Source organism: Alosa sapidissima, chromosome 15 (assembly GCF_018492685.1).
Source record: "Alosa sapidissima isolate fAloSap1 chromosome 15, fAloSap1.pri, whole genome shotgun sequence".
NCBI classification, from domain to species: domain Eukaryota; kingdom Metazoa; phylum Chordata; class Actinopteri; order Clupeiformes; family Clupeidae; genus Alosa; species Alosa sapidissima.
The window spans coordinates 18729188-18749468 of record NC_055971.1 but is presented as its reverse complement, the minus strand read 5'-3'; the positions used below and the strand labels follow the sequence as shown (position 1 = coordinate 18749468).

Here is a 20281-nt window from a genome sequence, read left to right as displayed (position 1 = left end):
TTTCAACGACGCAATCGATGGGCTTTGAGCGATACCCTTACTCGAGTCTATTCAGTATTAATATTGAGCCATTACGCCAGCTGATGGTCTCTTTAACATCACTTTAAAATAGGGGTGTTGTGAAATTACTTTAACCTTTACTAGTTCATGTTCACAATTACACGTTTATTGATATAACTGTGCTGTATACGTTTACCTCGTTATATATTCCATTATGTAAACATATGCCTCCCACAACGGTTCAGTTTAATAAGGTACTCGTTTGTTTCAGGCTCACCCCTCCGTAAACATGAACTGTTCCGTGAAGCTCGCCTGAGTGATGTCAGTGATAGAATGTGATCATTTCGCGAGTCCCTCAGCTCGTAGTGTACTTTTTTGCCGCTTATTTTCCCCTTTTACAGGACGGCTTTTCGCAGTTCTATGAAGAGGATTAATATGACAAATGGCGATATTGTGAACAACTGTTGTCAGAGGTCAGGTCGCTTCCGTCTAGCTTCATATATTTAGGTGTATACTTCACGAAGTAACGTTACAGGAAAGAAGGGTCCGGCATTGTTTTAATAGTTTGCTTTCAAGAGTTGCTGACATTTAGAATGTGCATGGCATATCATATTTAATGGTTGGTCGTGCAAGTTGGTCGACATCGGTTGTTTTCAATCGCTTTTGAGTATTTCTGTTGTCAAGTGAAACGCGGCAGATACTGGACGGGACTGGACAATGGTGAAGACAGTCGTCGGACGAGGCACGAAGTCTTTCGGGATTGCGTTCCACTCTTTTGCTTGAAGGACAATAGAACACAATCCACTTTCTTCGAAATTGATTTGACAAACCTTACCTTTCGACAGTTTTTGTCCGGAGCATCTCGGTTCTGGCTTGTCATTCATACAGCAGACTCATTGCCTTTTCGAACGAGAGGACCTGCCCTAATCGTCGATTGAGGATAACCACGACGCAAACGAGTCGCTGACAACCAAGAGTGATATTTCTCATCAGTTTTTTAGTCACACGTTGACTGCTACAACGATGTTAACTCAGGTAAAGTTACTTTAATGATCATTCCCGAATCAGCGAGGGTTAATTTGTGTCATGATATTGAACAAAACTGTTTGTGTGAATGCTAGCTACGTATGTGTGTGTGTGCGTGCGTCTGTGTGTGTGTTCGCGCGGTCTCGTACTTGTACTCAGTGTTCTTTTCATACATCGAATTAAACCATATATGATGCATCTTAATCACTGACGACCACTCGAATGTGACAGTTCTCTCGTATAACACAACAATTTCCCTGTTACGTGGGTTGATGGGTCGCTTTCCTCTCAATGTGGCATAACGTTACACTGCTAACTTTCAGGCTTGGTGCATCGAGGGACCTGTGATGGCCAATGTTGCCAGGAATTTAGCTAACGTTAACGTTAATTGTGTTCTTGTTCGTGCCATGTAACGGGTCGACTTTGTTGTTCAGTGATTGTTCTTCAAAGTGTTTGAAGACGTGGTTTTGGGCGGTCTCATATGATTGTGAAAGATTACAGCAGAGAACACATTTGGTACACCCTCTATTTACTAGCTATTTAACTATTTGTCATTCTCCGGTGACCGCCCCAGTAACGACAGGTTACTACCAAGTGCCACCGTCGCCATCTTTAGATAAGAGACGGAATTGTGTTTTAAGATGTCAGAAAGAGTGAGTTTTAATACATGCATTATTATGATTATAGTGCTTAGAAGTTCATCCAAGAAAAAAAGCGAGCATTCTGGTGAAAGAATCCATAACCTGAATGATCCCTTGTGAAAATGAAGTGGACGTCCGCTATAAACGTCGAAAAGTTGGGCTTCGTTAAATGCCTGTCCTCAGAATAATCGGTTTTGTGCGACATGGGTTTTTGTCCCTTTTGGGTTCGCACAAACCATCATTACAATGTTAGCTCTTTTACTATGGAATGATTTCCTGTTGGCGATACAGTAACCGAGTGAATCAGTTCCACATTAGAGTTTTGCCGACTTCACATCTGCTACAAAAGCTACAATGTTGCAGTGTTTTATTGATTGTTGGAAAGGACGGTGTAAAAGTACTGGTAGAGTTGTATTATTTCTCAGAACCTACAACGCTATTATACACTGCACACATATCGACATGTACCTTTCATGTTTCAGTGGTACTCTAACAAGAGTGTCAAATACGTAGTATGTTCTCAAGGCTTTTCAGTGCAATCATACAGGAATCGAGTTCAGGTTGTTGAATTAGGGATAAAAGTCGCGTTTGCTTCATGAGATGAACATAGATTCATTTGATTGATTGCGCGACTCGGTCATGCTAGTCTAACCAGGCTTTAATGGAGACTTTAAGAACGTCGACTCTTTTGTGTCGCAATCTCCCCGTTGAGTGAATTTATTGAACGATGAGAATGCAATTGCATTGTTTGTGCCCTCGCTCGGGGATTCTGCCTTTAATATACTGTTTAATGTGTTATGTCGGATAACCGACAACATAATCGAGAGACGTGTCCCAGATGACAGATACAATGTACTCCATCCATTCGTCTTGTGGGACTGTTGCCTACGATTGAAACGGCAAGCTAAATCTGGCCGAATGGGAAGTCGAGAGACCCAGTTATCCGCGTTGTTCGAACACGATTTCGTTTTAAATCTAGACCACCTGAGCGTGGTCACACTTGGAAAAAGCAAGTCGACGGCAGACTACTCGTCGTCTGTAATTTTACCGATGTGCTTCCATGCCGGATTTGTCCATTATATAACAGGCTCACTTTCCTCACGGTGTTGTCGAGTAAAGTGCACGATCTGACAGCGCCTCCCGCGCTTCGCTTTGCTTCTGTGACGATCCTAGACAATGGCTCCATCAGCCCGCTAAACGCCGTGGCAGACTAAACGGGAGCTGGTTATTTAGGACATGCCCCGAGACGAGATTACTTACGAGTGTTCATGTTACCTGACTTGGTAAATGTCAAGACTATGCTGCCAGAGTTTTTATTAAGAAGCGGTTTGTTTTTCCACAGAAAAAGAGAAAACGCACGGTGGAAGACTTTAATCAGTTCTGCACCTTCGTGTTGGCATATGCAGGATACATCCCGTATCCTTCAGAGGTATGTAAAGCTTGGTCTAGAGTTAAATAAAACTATTATTTAGTATGCCAAATAATTTAAATTGATGGCTGCTATATTGTGCAAACATCACTGTTTCATGTATTTGTTTATTATACAGTTTTTATTCTGTGGCTCTTTCATGCTTGTACATTATCGTATAGATTGGTTAGTAAACTGCACAAAGTTTAATTCAGTTAATCAGTCATATTAATTCAAAATTAAGAGCTTAAACTCTGATTGACAAAACCAAACTTAATAGAACAATCTCACCATCATCCAACTGACATAAAAAAAAACGTTTGATACTTAACTGTATCATGTACACAATGTATACACTGTAAAGCAGTGTATAGTGTCATAGGGATTGTTTGGATAAGTAGCCATTGATCATTGTAATGCCTGTCCTCCTACAGGAATGGTGGTGTAACAACAACGTTCCCAGGGACAGTGACACTTGTAGCCCCATTCACAGTGATGGCACTCTGCCTCCGAATAAGAAAGGGAGCGGCAAAGACAAGGCCAAGAAAAGGAAGCAGGACAAGAAGGGTGTCACACAGAGCGAGGGCAAGGCCAAACGCAGGAGCGGAGATGCCACCGCCAAGAAATCTCCCAAGACCAAGAAGCCCAGCAAAAGCTCGTCACCATCACAGCCACCACAATGGCCCACTGGAAGTTTATTCTCCAGCAGCAGTGACATGGTTGGAGCCTGCACAAGCACCGAAGACGTGCCGCCTTTGCCCATGCCACAGCCTCCCAGTGGAGAGTCTTCACCAGCTCCCAGCTCTGTGACCTGTCCAGTAGCTGAGCTGAACCCAAGCCACACTCCACCGCACAACGAGGAGCAGACCAAGATGGAGACCAGCTTCAGCGCCGACGTGAAAAGAGGAAGTGGCGCAGAGGAAGTCAAGGAGGAGCCGGTGGATCTGACCAGAGTGAGCTCCACGGAAAATGTGACGAAAGCAGAGCCCGAGGCGCAGCCGCCTGGCGAGGGGAACCGGGTGGAGGCATCCAGAGAGGAAGAGAGCGACGGCTGGGAGGGCAGCGAGGCCGGCTCGGGGGGCACGGACATCCTACGGTTGGTCATCGAGAGGCGACTGGGCAGCCGGCTACCGGAGGACCAGGAAACGGGGTACCACACAGATAGCACCCCGGACAGGAGCGCCAGCGACAACGAACAAGATGCACGCACTGAAGAAGGAAACACTACTGCCGGCTCAGGTGTGTGTCTGTGTGTGCCTGTCTGTCTGTCAGTTAATTTGGCTGATACTTTGTGGGTTATGTTAGTTTTGTGTCTGTATTACTGTTACTGGTTCAAACTTGATTAACTGTTGTATCGCTGTTCATTTTGTAGCTTGTGGCATGGAGGATGCTTCTACAGACAAGGCCAAAGGAGAAGGTAATTACACCTTAGTGATATTTTTAATATAGTACTATTATGTAATATAATGGTTAGGTATATTTTTGAGTGTGTTTGTATTCTTATTCCAAATGTTTGTTTAAATAATATGTGATAATCATTTCTTTTTGTTTCGTCCTCTATCTTTCCCTCAGATGAGGACTCATGGGACTTGATCACGTGTTTCTGCATGAAGCCCTTCGCCGGACGCCCCATGATCGAATGCAACGAGTGTGGCACCTGGGTGCACCTCTCCTGTGCCAAGATCCGCCGCACCCACGTGCCCGACATCTTCGTGTGCCAGCCCTGCCGTGACTCCAAACAAAACATCCGCCGATCGAACCGGGCACGCACTGTAAACCGAAAACGCTTCAGTGACTAAACACCTTCACATTCAGTCAACACCTGCATCAATGACTGGATATGTGCCGTTGTTGGTTTCTACAGACCTGACAATCTCAAAACACTTTATCACATTTTTTAATGTATGGACTTTGATAAGAAGAAGGGCGGACATTTTTAAGATGCTGAGCTTTTTGGACGATCTCTCATACTCATGGAAAGACTGACAAATGAGAGAGACAGAGACAAAGACTGAACTGTCAGATGTGGAACGGCCAAGTAAAAATACTTAGGGAAGGGAAGAGTGTTTCATGTGATGGATCTCATGAGGAAGTTTTAAGGGAGTTCGCACTTGTTGTTACTCATGCACAACCTGTCTCGTGACCCTAATACAACTCATTCCATCTGACCACTATCACCAACACGGAGAATGTGTTCCCAAGGGCTACCCCCACCACCCTCCCATCATCTTGAACTCAGACCCTTGAAACGTGTGACAGAAACTGTATTAAATATCCATAGATTGTAACTTTTTTGTTTGTTTATAAATGCAGTTTGAAATGTTAAGGGTGGCAAAAAGGCCTTTTTTTCTGACTTATCTGCTTAACATTGAGAGGAATTTCCTGCTATAAGAATATAAAGCATAAGAATCTTCAAACACTGTAAATATTGCTCTGTTTTCTAGAGTATGAATATATATATATATATATATATAAATATATATATATATATTGCTATTTCAGTAATAAAGGCAGATATCAAATATGTTGTTTTTTTTCACTGTTGTTTCTATACGGGTTGAAAATGAAGACACATATATTGTGAAGCACTTTTTTTTATTCTGAAATCGCTTTCAAAGCCAAAATTTGTGAGATCACAATTTTCTAGGCATCACTTTTTTACAGGTCAAACATAATCTCAGCTCATATTGCATTGGAAAACATGGAACTGAACTCCCTTAGAATGTAGCCCTTTGCGTTGTTGAAGTTTGTTCTGTGCACTCTGACCAGCCTCTGGATTCTAACACAACAACCTCTTGAATGCACCATAATGCAAAAGCACAAGGTCTAATAGAAGCATGAGAAATACTACAGATGTACCCATTAAATCCGCTATCAGTGAAAGCAGCTCCAACTAACTTCTGTCAGACTTCTCCCATTTACATTACGGCTTTTGCCACTGTTGGAGACAACCAGTTCCCCTGAATATGCAGTGCAAATCCAAGACCGTAGGCAAGAATTCCAGTGTCGTCAGGAGTTTCCTGACTGCCTTGGAAAGTCTTTTTATCTTTATCACTAAATCTATTTTTGTGATCATGACATAATTGGGGTCAGTTGAGGCATTACAAAAAGTATCACCAACATAAGCATTAAGGTTTTCATTATTTCCAGTATGAGGTCACTGGAACATAATACATTGATCACACACACGCATACCTCCACCATTGTTAGAGGCTTATCATTGTTACAGTTGCACAGCAGCCAGTGCCACTATTAACCTATTCTAGATTGAGCACAGCAGGCTTCACAGCAGCTACTGCCAGCTTAGTCAGTCAGTCATCCACTACATATCCTGTATACTGAACTGCAGACTCTGTGAGGTTTCATGGAAGGAGAACAATGGAAAAAAAAAAAACCATGCAGCAGATGGCCTCACTCCTCGGGCAATGCTGATGGTATGACATGGCCTTTCTCTCTCAGGCGTGGAAGGACCCCTTCTCTGTAGAACTTCTCCAGCTTTGTCACGGTGTCATACCAGAACTGCGGGTCAAAGGTCACAGGGACAACTGCGGTCTCACGCAGGGTGAATACCACCAGGTCGGCCTTGTGGATGCCCGTCACCGCCATCTGGCACTGCACCTGGGTGTAGTAGCTGTGCTTGGTTTTGAGTCGGTACTGCTGGTCAACCAGCTCCAGACAGAAAGCCGAATCCTGGAGGCAGGCGTCTCTCACGGTGTTCTCCCTGTGCTTGTAGGGACACTTGACCTCCAGGCAGAGGAGATGCTCCCCTGTCTGCTTGTCCTCCACGATGCCGTCGGGGCTCGCCGCCAGCCAGGCTCGCTGTGGGTCGATGAAGAGGCCGCACTCCTGCACCTTCACGGCACGGCCCAGCGACTTGCTCTTCAGCCTCTGGTAGACCTGCGCTGCTTGGGCCTCATGCTCGATGCCCCAGGTCATGGCCCGCGTCCTGACATTCTGGCCTTCTCCCAAAATGGCCGTCACGTAGGACTCCGGGGGAGTCCTGCTCTGGCCATTAACAAAGCGGCTGTGGGAGACGCGGTGAGCGGTGGAGGCAGTTATGCGGTTTTGACGCCAGGAGAACCAGTTTGGATTCTCGCTCTGGCCCCGTGTATGGACTTCCACAGCTCTGACAGTGGGCCTGTCCACTTTGACATCGAGGCCCAGGGGCACAGCCTCAGGCTTGGGACAAGACTCTTTAGTGTCTCCACTGTTTCCTGCGCTCTTTGTTAAGTGTTGGGCTGCTCTTGTAGCTGCACCTCTTTGTCCTGATGTCTGGGGGAATTGAGTTTTTGGGGTATATTTTCCAGCAGGCTGGGTAAAGACTCTTCTATTGGTGTCCTTTGGAGCTGTTGTTCCACTGCGTGGTTCATAGATTTTCACAGGGGCTGACTTTGGCCTCTGGGGAAAATTCCTTGAACCAGTGGTTTTAGACGATGTTGTGACAGTCTTGTTGTTGACCTTCTGTACATTAAGGGTTTTTGGTGGAGCGGCGCTTCTGGCATGGCCACTGTCCTCTGCATTAGTGGAAGACATCTCTCAAGTTACAAAATGTAGTCACGGTGGAAGAATCTGGGAGTGAAAAAAAAGTTTTTGTTAAAAATATATACATTATATTCATCCATTTACCTGAGGAAGTCCCAGGTGGGTCAAAACGTTGTTGGTATAAATTAAAAGTTGGGAGCTAAATTCTGGTGTGCGGACATTCTCTCTTCTGTTTTACACTCGTATACCTTTGTCCTGCACCTGGCCTAAAGAAAGGTGGGATGTGCACACTACTCCACTAAAAATATATACATTACACAAAATAAGCATACATCCATTCAAGTCAAAACTCTCCATAGACAGTTCACTGCAAGTGCTCTTCATGACATAATTTAGCGCCAAATTTCAGGCTGGGTGTTGTAGTGGCTGGCATAAACAGACTGTGACGCAGAGATTTGTTTGGTTTGTAGTGCTGAGCTGCACGGGTGGAAACAGGTGTGAATAAGGTCTTCACGAGAGTCACTGTCTGCCTTCCAACAGGGATCACTTTAAACAATCCTCATTCAATCCCTCTCTCAACACATCCCTAGAAGTCTCTCTCTCTCGTATCTCCGCCTTCTCTGTCTTTTTTCCCTTTCCCTGTCTTTCTGCTCCTGAGTGGATAATCCTGTTAGCACCAGAGCTGGTGAGCTCCTTACAGTCAGGCCCCTCCCAATAGCCTCCTATGCACCCCCTATCCAGTCAGACAGCAGGCACACAGCAGGTGGTGGACAGGGAGGTTTGGGGGTTGCTGTATGTGTGTATGTGTGTGTGTGTGTGTGTGTGTGTGTGTATGTGGTGGGAAGGATGGGAGAGGGGAGGTAGTTGTAAATAAGAAGCTCTATGTTGCCGTTCAAGTTCACAGCTCACATGACCATGGGCCAGTCTCCACACTGACTTGGCTGACTGAGAGAGTGGGGGTCTGTCTGCCACTGCATGCCTGGTCTTTGCTGAGTCAGACACTGGAACTGCCCTCAACAGCCTGGAGGTCGAGAGTAAAAGTAGATTCATGGTTGGATAAGGTCAAGTCAGGGACTGACCCTGCCCTGAGTGATTGGGCAATTGCGCTGATTGATCTGTTCTGTTAACCAAAACTTGTTTTCTCAATCTTATCACTGTTTCACTACCACATTTTGTTAATGGTCTGTGTTTCACTGATTAATGTCCAACTATTTAAATACAGGGAGAAATTCATGAGATCTCAAGAAATGTTGAAGTATCTGGTCTACTATTGGAGTTTTTAATTCTAACTTTACCTCCATATTCTTAACAATCTACTCCAACTGATTCCCTTCTTACATAGTGAACAGCTTACACTTACACAGCTTAAAACTGAATCAAACTCTTTGGCATGCAGCTACAAAGAAACTCCACACTCTCTGACTGTGTGTGTGTGTGTCCCTAGAAGATTAGTCACCGAACATGGGATTGAGCGTGTCTGTCTAGGATCAGGATCCACACATTCACCTCACCTTGCTGCGTCCACCCTTGGAAGCTTGTGAACTGCCATGTGTGTGGCGCTATAAATAGCTCAGTGAGGACTTCACCACACGTTTGTGGCAATGCGTTGTGGCTAGACGGAGAGAACACTGTCGCAATCTTAGGCTATCTCTAGTAAGCCATGTTTAATGCTTGGCTCGTGCCTTTTGCTCAAGCTCCTTCTAACATACAGGTGTGTAGTGTACTACTTCATGTTGACATCTCTGTTTTTAAAGGTCTGCTGTGTTGTAGCCTAGTATGTAAATATCAGTTTGGTGTCCAAAATCACTGCAGAATAATGTGAAGATTCAACAGCAACAGACTATACCTAGATGTTTGTTTTTCTTGGTGAACCACAAGTGCATGTTAATATGGAACCATTTGTCATTAATCTGTAATTGCATGTCAACCTATTTTTTACAGTCTATGATGTCAATGTAGAGCCATAATTCTCTGAACTCAATCGAACTCACAATGATAGTGACATATAATTGCAACTTGCTAAATAATAATAAGGTGGCATTCATTGAAACTACTAAAGGAAAACATGTTTGGGTTGTTTGGATTTGACATCCATCTATCTGCGTCTTTGGCGCCACCCGTTGTCTAAATCGAGCGAGCACAATCTGCCACAAGCCTCCTGTTTTCAGTTCCTCATTTGTGTGGTTTTGACAGGTGCAAGTCCGGGGATCAACAATGACTATATTAAGATGATCAGGTGAGACCTCCTCGGTATTTCAACATACAACAGCATTATTGTATTTTAATTCAAGTGAACTGACCGAAAAGTGACAATGGTTTGTGAAGATCGATCAATTCCGTCAACAGGCTGTTCGTTATTTCCCTCGCATGTGGTTTATAATGCAGAACAGGCCATCATAAAAATGCTAGATAACACAGCAGCTAAACAATTATTCTAGCTTAGATAATCATTTACAAAGATTGTTAATTAGGACGAAATACGAAAGGGTTTAAGTAGACTAATACAGAATGTATAGCCTTCATGAAATATAGGCCTAGGGTAGCCTATATCGGTAAATAAACTTACCTGATATGTGCCTCACCGTCAGAGTAGCAGATGGCTGACAGTTCAGGAGAAATGAAACTAAGTTTTGTTCGAGCACAAGTGACTCATTGCCATATGACAGCCCAACGTCATTTCCTAACTGTACTTCGCTTCGATTTGCTTTGTCCTCTCAGACAAGTCTCAAACATGCCCTGCTGACTAATTTCCACAACGCACAGCAGCATGGTAACAGAAGTAAACACACTGTAAACAATGTAGCAAATGTGAACACGAATTTTAATTTTAATTTGACTTAATTTAATTTAAAAGAGGCTAGCGTAGGCTACTATGTCTCGCATTGCAACTTGCCGGGGAAACCACTTTGATGAATCTCAGCAAAGGAATTACAGTGTAGCAATCAGGGGTTATGCTTGCGCTAACAGAAAGCAGGTCGAGACTACTGGCTCGCAGGTCTACCCTTGTTGTGTTCATCATATGATTACAACCATTTGTCAAAGACAAATGAAGAAATGCAGGGCAAACAGTGACCTAGTAGCATGTTATCATTCTAACAACAGTTCGCTATATAAATAAACGTGCCTTCCCTTGTCCAAATGGTAGCTACATCAAAGTGATCGTTCGAATTGTGGTTTACAATGGTTAGGTAACAGATAGCAAGAGGCTGTAAGTCCATTGGGGGCTAGCTGGCGGTCCGCTGGTATTTTACTCATCGGTTCTGGCGGGTTGCAGACAAATTGCTTAATTTGTTCAGATAGGCCTATAGGCATACTCCATATATCATTTTATTAACTTTTCTTAATATTCATGACAAGTTATACATTTAAAGAGATGGTGGTCCAACGGCGGACCACAACAGCACGCCACCGGCGGCCCGCTATCTGCCAATCTGATTATGCTATCTGGGAATGAATGAAGTTCATTTTCTTGTCCCCTTAGGAAGAATCGCGAATGCTTTAATCTTCAAAGTTCCATAGACTGTTTAGCATACTTTTGAATAATGACGCAACGGGTCACCTTTGAACCATGCATGGTAAAGATTTAATTTATGTTTCTGCAGCTTCGTAGGCTACATGGGCGAACTTTATATGCAAAAAACAAGTAGGCTAGGCTACTGTATTTATTTTACTTTGTATAGCTTTGAATAAACTATTCATTTACCGTCATCAAACATTTATGGACATTCTTTGTCTACAATTTTTACCCCATCATGCAGGTGCAGATGGCAGTCTCTCAGATCACTCCCACCTTGTATCTCAGTGGCATAGATGCTGCATTGAACCGCGCAGCAATCACCAGCCGGCACATCACTCTCATTGTGAATGCCACGGTGGAACACATAAGCCCTGATTACACTGGTGTAGAGTGCATACGTGTACCCGTCCTCGACCAACCCCACGCTTCATTGTCAGAGCACTTTGACCCAGTGGCGGAACGCATCCATGACAACAAGACTGGCAAAACTCTGGTGCACTGCACTGCTGGCAGGAGTCGATCAGCTTCTCTTGTCATGGCGTACCTGATGAAGTTCAAAGGGGCCACGCTTCTCCAAGCTCACCACTGGGTTCTGGAGGCCAGGCCATTCATTCGACCCAACGCTGGGTTCTGGCGACAGCTCCTGGAGTACGAGCGGAGACTTCATGGGAAGAACTCTGTCAGGATGGTTGCCACGTCCCTTGGGGTTTTACCAGAGGCTATAGATGTGAATAAGGGGTCAGAGTATTGTCTGAATGTGTGACTGAACTTGGACTAAACCTTTTCTAGAATAATTAAACCACACTGTCAATATGAAGTACTTTTTTATTAACACAAAGTTACAGAAATAATATGACTCAAAAAAATTCACTAAAATATGACATGCAAAGTCATGTCTCAGAAACACAAACCACACTGTTTGATTGGCCGATTTCATCAAACCTAAAGTATTTGAGCTCAGGATATATTAAGTATGAAAGATAGGAACCTTTTGATTCCAAACCAGTCCAATGACTAGATCATGTCCCAACAGTCTCACGGAGTCTGTGGAAGTAATTATGAGTGTGTTGGGTTCTTCAGGGGAGTTTTATAATGCAGGGGAGAGCGGAATTCAATACTGGAAACTCATTTTGACATGAATGTCATCGAGTATCTGCTGTAGCTCCTCATCTTCAAAGCGACCTTCAAGACTGAAGGGGAAAAATAACAGATCAGTCTTATGAAAAACCAAACACAACCTGAAATTACCTGATATGTGAGAATAGTATAAATGAACAAGAAAAAAGGTGAACTGAAACTTAACACTTTTTGTTACAGAGCAGCTATGAAACAGAGCAAAGAATTCCTCTCTATATCTTTGTGGTTTCTCAAGCAGTGCTTCCCAAACTTTTTATTTCGCGGCACACTATTTACTATGAAAATATTTTGTTATTTGTTATTATTTATGAAGTTAAACATACAGGGTTCTAGAAAGGAGGTTTAACAAACTCTCTGTCTGACCCTGATCTCTGGGTTGATCTACCCTGAGATGGGAAACTGAGAGTTTGGTTCCAAAAACTTCAGCGCGTGCCCGATGATTAGGAAAAGCCATCATCAATGGTGCTGAGAAATGACGAGTCACCATAGGAACTGGTTAGAAAACTTACCCCTCTTCTTATGTCACTCCATTTGAGAAGTTATCCCTACTAGCAGTGTGCACGATTCCGAAGGAAAATGCAGCACAGTCTTAGAATTAGGTTAAACTGGTGGTTGCACGTCACCAGTAAATTATTAAAATGGTTTGTGCTGTTAATTGTTTTATGAGCGGTGTATTTCCTGACCGGTGACTTAAAAATGACTTAAAAACCCTAACAGCATAAATTATGTTTTTAATGGCACAAGCCATCACAAACTGTAGCCTACTAAGATTAGCCTTCTATTTTTAACCGACTATGTTGCTGCACCTGTCAATGACTTTGATACAGTAGCCTAGATTGGTTTCAACAAACTCATTTTATTCAGTTGCTAAGTAGCCTATATCAATTTTCAAAATTATAACGTTTGATTGAGGTTAATATTTGTGATCTCAAAATCCTCCCTGGGCATAGCCTAGGCTATGCAAATTAATTCGCACTTGTGTTGAACTAATAGAGGAAAAAATGACAGCTTTAACAGCTCAGTAGGAGGGAGGAGATACGGAGAAACTGGGTTTGTTAAAGAAAACCTGCTAGGGAGTGGTGACTGACTCAAAGTTTGAGTTAAGTTTCTTACTGGAACAAGAAACCCATTGTTTCCCTCTTCTCAGGGTTAACAAACTCAAGATTTTGAGATTTTCCTGCTCTCTGGAATAGGCCCCTGAAGTCACAACGTAAGTTTGTTGCTGTTTATTGCCCGTCACCAAAAAAATCAACGCATAATGTCGAGAAGGTATATTCTGAGAGTCTGTGGCCAAATTTTTTTTTCCAGTTTTTTTGACAGTTTTTGTCAATACCTTTCATCTACACACCATGGCAGATTCAATACAATCAGGCTTAGAAGCCATTTTGTGAAACGTGATTTCAATAGACTACAGTTTAGGGCAAATTGTTAATGATTATTCAGGGGAAAGAAAAAAACACAACACAGTTCTTTTTAGACAGTTTGAAAACACTGTTCTAAGAAACAGAACAACTTTGCCAGCTGTGTGAGATGCAGCTTCCTCAGTACTTTATTTTTGTTGCATGTTCCACAGTCCAAAATCATGAAACGAGATTTTAAAATGAACCTGTCTGGTGAAGACGAAGTCCTGCCCTCACAAAACTGTTATTGCGAAAAGAGAGGTCTTTTGTTGCATTTTGACCTTACCACATGACAACAGCGTTTTTGGGGCCTGTATTTGGCCCCAAATTTTTGTAAACGGGTTTCTTACATCAATATGGCAATGAGAATTATTTATCTTGACATCAGTTATCAGTTGATTTCTATTTCTACAAGAAGGACCTAATCTATTAGACATCAGCAGCCAAAGCCTTGTCTGGGTTTTTCTGATATAAAATGAAAAAACCTTACAAAGGGCGAGTGCACTTCACTGGGAAAATTGTTTGCCTAAACCATCTCTTTGCAGTATCTTTTAACATTTTTAACATGTTTTCTGTTTTTACCACAGAAATACACTTTATTTTTGTGAATTCATATACAAATGCACAAGTTGCATCTAAACCATTAGGGATTTCTGCCTCATGTTCGCTAATGTTTTTTTTTTCCAGGCTAAGTAAACGTTGACCATCAGTTGGTGGGTAAGGGAAGGTTTGTGTAAGTCAATGTCAAATCTGAGGTCCTACTCTGCAGCAGTGTGAATAAAGTACAGAACCAGTACAAACATTGATAAATTACATTTACAATAGTGCATGTGATTCAAATCTTTCCCACTTTAACTTATGAGGACAGCAAGCCACAGGCCAACCTCATGCACTATGTAGAGCTGCAAATCCATGGTTCAAAATCAACTAAGGCCCATAATATAGTATGTTACAATATATATCAATATGATATTTACAAAATAACATGATATATTAAAATTGTTTAATGTATTATTCCATTTGACAAGAGTTCACAACAGCATAGTACTAACCGATTTAGAGTACAGTAGATATAGAACTACTGAGGACTAGGGTTGCAAAGGGGCGGAAAATTTCCGGTAAATTTCCGTAAACTTACCATGGGAAGTTAAGTTGGGGAATTTTGGAAATATTCCAAATTGGAAACTTTCATGGAATTAAAGGAAATTATGGGAATTAACTGGGAATTTTGGGTAATTCATACAAACTGTTTCATATACAAACATTAACATTTCGTTTTGTAATAAGCAATATGATTTGTATGTTGCTATTCTCGCTTAGCTTAGCATACAAAGCTAGCTAGCATGCTAGCGGGAATCCCATTCTCTGCCTATGGTTTACTAGCATGCTAAACTAGCAACACTGAACTGCCTGAAATACACCACACCACTCAACAACAAAATCCGATTGGTTGGAACATTTTTTCCCCATGCATATGAACGCACCATAGGCTGCTAGACATAAAGGAAACCTATGCCGATTGCTGTGTGCATGTGATTGACATATGTGCAGGGTAGAAATTTGACTGAAATTGTATTAAATCAGGTTGTTTTAACTAATATTAGACTGCAAGATGGGGTTTTGTCCACTACATTTAAGTTCCCTGTTATAGACTAACTTGCCATATTAAAAAAATCCCAGTTTATTCCCATTAATTCCCGTTTATTCCTGTTAATTCCCATGGAAAGTTTCCAACTTTGAAAATTCCCAGAATTTTGCAACCCTACTGAGGACCTCATTCAGAACAATATGACCTTAGAGTAAACCCAAACAAGATACTACGTGTTGTTTGGTACATTGTTTCCTGTGACAAGCTACCAACCTACCTGGGAATAAGGGCTTTTGCCTCCTCAGCAGGCTCTGGACACAGATTAGCTAGGCATGCCAGCTCAAACTTGTGCAGCTTTTTTTGCAAAAGCAAGCTGTATGAAAATGACAAATAAATAAGCTTTAGTATTCATTCTGAGGAATGAAACATGGATTAATTTACAATACCCATGGCATACTTCATATCTCAAATGAAACCACATAACATACAGCATACTATCTGTATACAGTGTGTGAGGAAATGGGGAAGTGTATATTATTCCTGGAGCACTACAAGGAAGTGTGATTTTCCCAGTATTATTTACCCTAACAAAATGTAGGATGTAGGAGCGACACATCAGACCAAATTAATATGAAATTGGCTAACATCGTGGCAATCATGGATTTCATTCAGGAGTAAGACAGCCGCTGGGCTTGGGTAGACCCCTTTTGTCAGATGGTGTCAGTCCAGTTTTTTTTCATGTGAACACCAAAAACCTAAAGATTTTTTTAAAGAAGTGGTTGCAAAGAGTACCAACTAATTATTGATGGTGGATGACTACTATAATTGTTTAGGAACAATAATAGATAAATGATCATGTAAATCTAACACCAGTGTTATTAATGAAGAGAGGGTTGGAGCTGAGACAGTTCAGAGCAGACAGACAGATATTGGTTCTTATCTAAAAATGTCATGACAATATAATTGTCCCAAGTAGTAAAGAAAGGTAAGGCAATTATTATAGATGCATCACATCCCTAGCATATAAGCTGAGATGGTATAGGGGTCATCCCTTCAAACCAACTGGGCTTACAGATCATTCATGCCTACCGGATTTGCACTGCTGAACAAGCTAGGAAAAAATGGGTTTTTAGGTCAGTGTTTTTTATGGTGTCTAATGAATGCTGTATGGCATTCAAATGAAAGCTTCATTCTGAAACGTGTCTGTTCCTGTTTTGAACAATCACAGAGGATTGAACAGGCTTGAACCAGGGCAAAGAGGAGTGCACACTTACTGTACACATACAGCAAGAAACTGAGCAGGAGAACAAATATATTGTATCTATTGTATCCTCATAGGTCCTCAGGTGGCAGATTCAATGAATGGTAGCCTACCCGCGAAACACCACACACACACAAAGTCAACAGAAAAGAAACTGTTAAGATGGGCACAAGAGCAGTCAGTGAGAACAACTGAGAGAAAGTTTTATGGACAGCCAAATCTAAGGTGTTCAGATCACATTTGTGTGCTGCGGAACAAATAAGACTGCTTAGCTACAGTGCATTGGAGGAAATGTGATGAGGGTGCTTTAGAGGTAGTGAAGTAGGACATTTGTACAGGATAAAGGGATATTGAAGAAGGGAGGCTTTAAGTCTATTTTGTAACGTCAGGCCAACCCTGTGTATGGTGCTTGATTGGAGCCACTCCTAAATGACAAGTCACCCAGTCCAAGCTATGCAAGAGAACTGTGTAGGCTTAGTGAAGTAGTCAGCTTGTATTCAATAATGGAGTGCGATGGACATTTCTAAGTGTTCTGAAACTTGAATGATGTCCTCAGATTACATGCAGTTCATGTATTACAACTTTATGCACACATACATTACTTTTAGTTCCATTACTCACCTTCGGACACTAGCTATAGTTTCCCTGTTTTTATACCGACTGAATCGTGCGGTGTAGTTAAGGGTCTTCATGAATACTTCAGAAAGTTCTTGCTCATCCTCTGCACTTTCATTCTGTTGCTTTCGATGTTCCAACAGCATGTGAACCTCTGAATTTAGAAGTGTCTCTGCATTCTCAAATTCTAAGGGGAAATTGACACAATACAAAATCGTATGTTAGTGAAAATACACAAAAACATTTGTATGAGAATGGGTTTCAAATAAATGTTTTACGTTGCTGGAAACATTAATCAAATGACTGGCTTACCTTTAGGGAAGATAAGTTGAGAAGCATCCTCTTCGACATCACCAACAACTGGTCCTTGGTTGCCGACGGACGCCATACTATGTTCCGGTGAGTGAACGTTTAAAAGGAAGTTAAAGCAACCACAAGGACGAAAACGCAGCTTAAACTTGATAAACAAAATACAAAGAATCCAAACTTGACCTACATATCAGGGGGGTTCTCCACATAAGCAGAACACGTTCGTACGTTCGTAAGACAATGCGCCTTCCTTGGTTTAAAAACATGGCTGTAGAAGGCTACAGTGTTAAAGTTTTTACTAGCGCCCTCACAGTACGGGAGGTTTACTACTGCGAGCCGATTGCGATTATGGAGCCTCCGAAGGGCCATGGTAGGATTTTTTTTGGAGGCGGATACGTGGGCTACTTTTAGAGCCCCCTTTCTATTATATTATATTCCCTCGCAACAGTTGTGCATTCCCTCGCAATAAGTTTAGCATTCCCCTCGCAAAATATGCATGTGGGTGAAATCAGTTCCTGCCATTCTACAAATTCATGATGGGGTGACATGTGTTAACCTGACTCTCGCCAGATGAATTTCGTTCCGCCTAGCATCTTCATCTGGCGAGAGTCAGGTTAGACATGTGTAGCCTACTGTTGATTCTTAAAAATCTTGCGTGCACAGCAAGTTCAAGTTGTGATTTTTGCTATGCACATGTTTATTAGTGTCCTCTTTGATCATGGACAATTTGAAATACACAGGTATCTCTGATCCAAAGATATCAGCAAAAGTTTTTTTTTTTTTTCAAAAGTAAAAATGTTCACTTCACATAGGCTACTACCTTCCACAATTCTCATTAGGCCTACCCTTATGTGACTGTTATTTTGTGCCCTATAAACCGGCATATTTCATGACATTGTAATGTAAGGTTACTGAAAAAAATAGTTATTGAACATTCCATTTGTAGGCTACTGTTCGCCATATCTGTTCCTGTGTCAAATATTTTTTTTATTTTATTTTATTTTAACCAACACTAATTTAAATGAAATTTAACACTTTGCCCAATTGTTTCAAACATTTTGCCCATGTAAACAATACATGATCACATAAGATCATGTAGGCCTATGACCTCCCCCATGACATAATACAATAGTTAACAATACTTTGTAGTAGTGAAGCACTACCTTAGTTCAACTGAAAGAGCACTGATCAAATGCTACAGGAGATGAACGAAGAGAGAAGGCAGTGTGTTATTTCTCAGAAATAATGACCAATTCATACATCTGCTTTTTATCAATCGATATTTCACACAATTCCATAAGTTTCACATACAGTATTGCCACAAGAGAGGATTATTGTGCAAGGCAAATCAGTGTTTTCCTGGTAATTCTCTGTAATCAGGTTTCTTCACTTATACCATCTCACCTCTGCACTCTCTTTCTCCATCAGTTATTTAACCATTTCGCATACCATTTCCAAATCAAGTGATTATTTTGGAGTGATACCAGAGACTTTCTAACGAGGAGACAGAGCACTTAAAGAATCTCCCATAGGAATGTATGGGGTTAGTTCTTAACGCAAACATGGCAGGCGTCTACACATATTCCGCCCATTCCGCCGCCAAATGTTGACATGTGAATACATCGTGCCAATCATGTGGTATGGTGTGAATACATCGTGCCGATCATGTGGTATGTTGTGAATACATCGTGCCAATCATGTGGTATGTTGTGAATACATCGTGCCAATCATGTGTTGTGATCTCGCAGCTGGAGTTTGGTTGGTGTGTCGTGATTTGTGAAGCATTGCGCACGCACAGTTCTACCCGAAATAGAAGATGCCTGATAAGAGCCCAAAAAGCTTTGCAATATGGCTGCCGAGTGGAGGGACTTGCCTTAAAGGACTTTGGTAATACTACTGTAGCATGCACCCACTTATGAGTAAACATTTATCATGTATTGCTGTAATACTGCTCTTTCTTTCTTGAAATACCATTTCATGTCAGTCTCTCTTTTTCACCAGCACAGACTATGGCTACCTTTATAAAGTCATTGGGCTACACCAACATAATGTAATTGTCCGTACAGCAACATAATGTAATTGTCCGTGCATCAACATAATGTAATTGTCCGTACACTAATGTAATTGTCCGTGCACCAACATAATGTAATTGTCCGTACACCAACATAATGTAATTGTCCGTGCATCAACATAATGTAATTGTCCGTGCACCAACATAATGTAATCGTCCGTACACCAACATAATGTAATTGTCCGTGCATCAAACCACTTTTCCTAGCATTTTTCCTTTTCTGCATCTTCTCTCCTGAGGATGGTTTGTAATAATACTAGGTTTAACTCATGTATCAATACACGGGTTTCCCGTTTACCAACAAAACTAGATGCGCGCGCAGCCGTGGGGCAGAAGACGCTTGGTGGCCGTCCACAACGTTATAAACTTAACCTAAATAGTCGGCTGCTGTAAGCTACAATCTGATTTTTTGTATACCCCTGTTGTCTCAATGTTAATAACATCTCATTTCAGACTATATTTCAAAGTTTGCCGTTCATTTGCATTATTAATATAACATCGTATTTTGTCATTTTTGGTGAAGAACATGCATTCCATTAGGGATATTGAACATATTTAACATTCTCTAACCATCATGATTTCGAATTGGTGCAGTTTTCAGCACAAAAACTCATTTTATTCTTTTGCTCTTTTCCATTGCTCTATGCTGTTCTATGGTGCTTTCTGCCTCTTGGTTGCGCACGCATGTTTTCGTGACGTTGCATAGAAATCCATGTATAGAGATATTGCTTGTCGATGACCCCTCTGCCCTAAGAGGATATGGGCAAACAAGTTTTTTGTAAGTTTCTGCTTTGCACCAGATACAGCTCTGGAAAAAAGTAAGAGA

The 20281-nt window shown here is 41.8% G+C and overlaps 4 protein-coding genes across 7 annotated transcripts; 2 read left to right on the top strand and 2 right to left on the bottom strand.

Annotated features, from left to right (window-relative positions):
• Window positions 1–293: 293 nt before the first annotated feature.
• LOC121684414 (PHD finger protein 13-like) lies at window positions 294–5597 on the top strand. The gene is made up of 5 exons (XM_042064443.1): window positions 294–1035; window positions 3010–3096; window positions 3510–4314; window positions 4448–4492; window positions 4648–5597. The coding sequence occupies exons 1-5, from the start codon at window positions 1024–1026 to the stop codon at window positions 4872–4874; spliced, it is 1176 nt and encodes a 391-aa protein (XP_041920377.1). The 5' UTR covers window positions 294–1023; the 3' UTR covers window positions 4875–5597.
• Window positions 5598–5653: 56 nt separating this feature from the next.
• LOC121683948 lies at window positions 5654–10351 on the bottom strand. Its single transcript, XM_042063826.1, has 2 exons — window positions 10124–10351; window positions 5654–7644 (listed from the first exon to the last, which is right to left on the bottom strand). Exon 2 carries the CDS (start codon window positions 7606–7608, stop codon window positions 6487–6489), a length of 1122 nt encoding a protein of 373 aa, XP_041919760.1. The 5' UTR covers window positions 7609–7644; window positions 10124–10351; the 3' UTR covers window positions 5654–6486.
• Window positions 9154–11887, top strand: LOC121683951 (dual specificity protein phosphatase 18). 3 transcript variants are annotated; one of them, XM_042063829.1, is made up of 4 exons: window positions 9154–9268; window positions 9751–9793; window positions 11039–11132; window positions 11316–11887. In XM_042063829.1, the coding sequence occupies exons 3-4, from the start codon at window positions 11100–11102 to the stop codon at window positions 11835–11837; spliced, it is 555 nt and encodes a 184-aa protein (XP_041919763.1). In that variant the 5' UTR covers window positions 9154–9268; window positions 9751–9793; window positions 11039–11099; the 3' UTR covers window positions 11838–11887. The 3 variants fall into 3 exon arrangements, with proteins under 3 accessions (XP_041919763.1, XP_041919764.1, XP_041919765.1); XM_042063830.1 differs by lacking the exon at window positions 11039–11132; XM_042063831.1 differs by lacking the exon at window positions 9154–9268 and having other exon boundaries at window positions 9674–9793; window positions 11043–11143; window positions 11314–11887.
• On the bottom strand, window positions 11882–17720 carry polr2d (RNA polymerase II subunit D). 2 transcript variants are annotated; one of them, XM_042063827.1, is made up of 5 exons: window positions 17572–17720; window positions 17388–17464; window positions 17082–17262; window positions 15477–15572; window positions 11882–12264 (listed from the first exon to the last, which is right to left on the bottom strand). In XM_042063827.1, the coding sequence occupies exons 2-5, from the start codon at window positions 17461–17463 to the stop codon at window positions 12186–12188; spliced, it is 432 nt and encodes a 143-aa protein (XP_041919761.1). In that variant the 5' UTR covers window position 17464; window positions 17572–17720; the 3' UTR covers window positions 11882–12185. The 2 variants fall into 2 exon arrangements, with proteins under 2 accessions (XP_041919761.1, XP_041919762.1); XM_042063828.1 differs by having other exon boundaries at window positions 17388–17680.
• Window positions 17721–20281: the final 2561 nt, after the last annotated feature.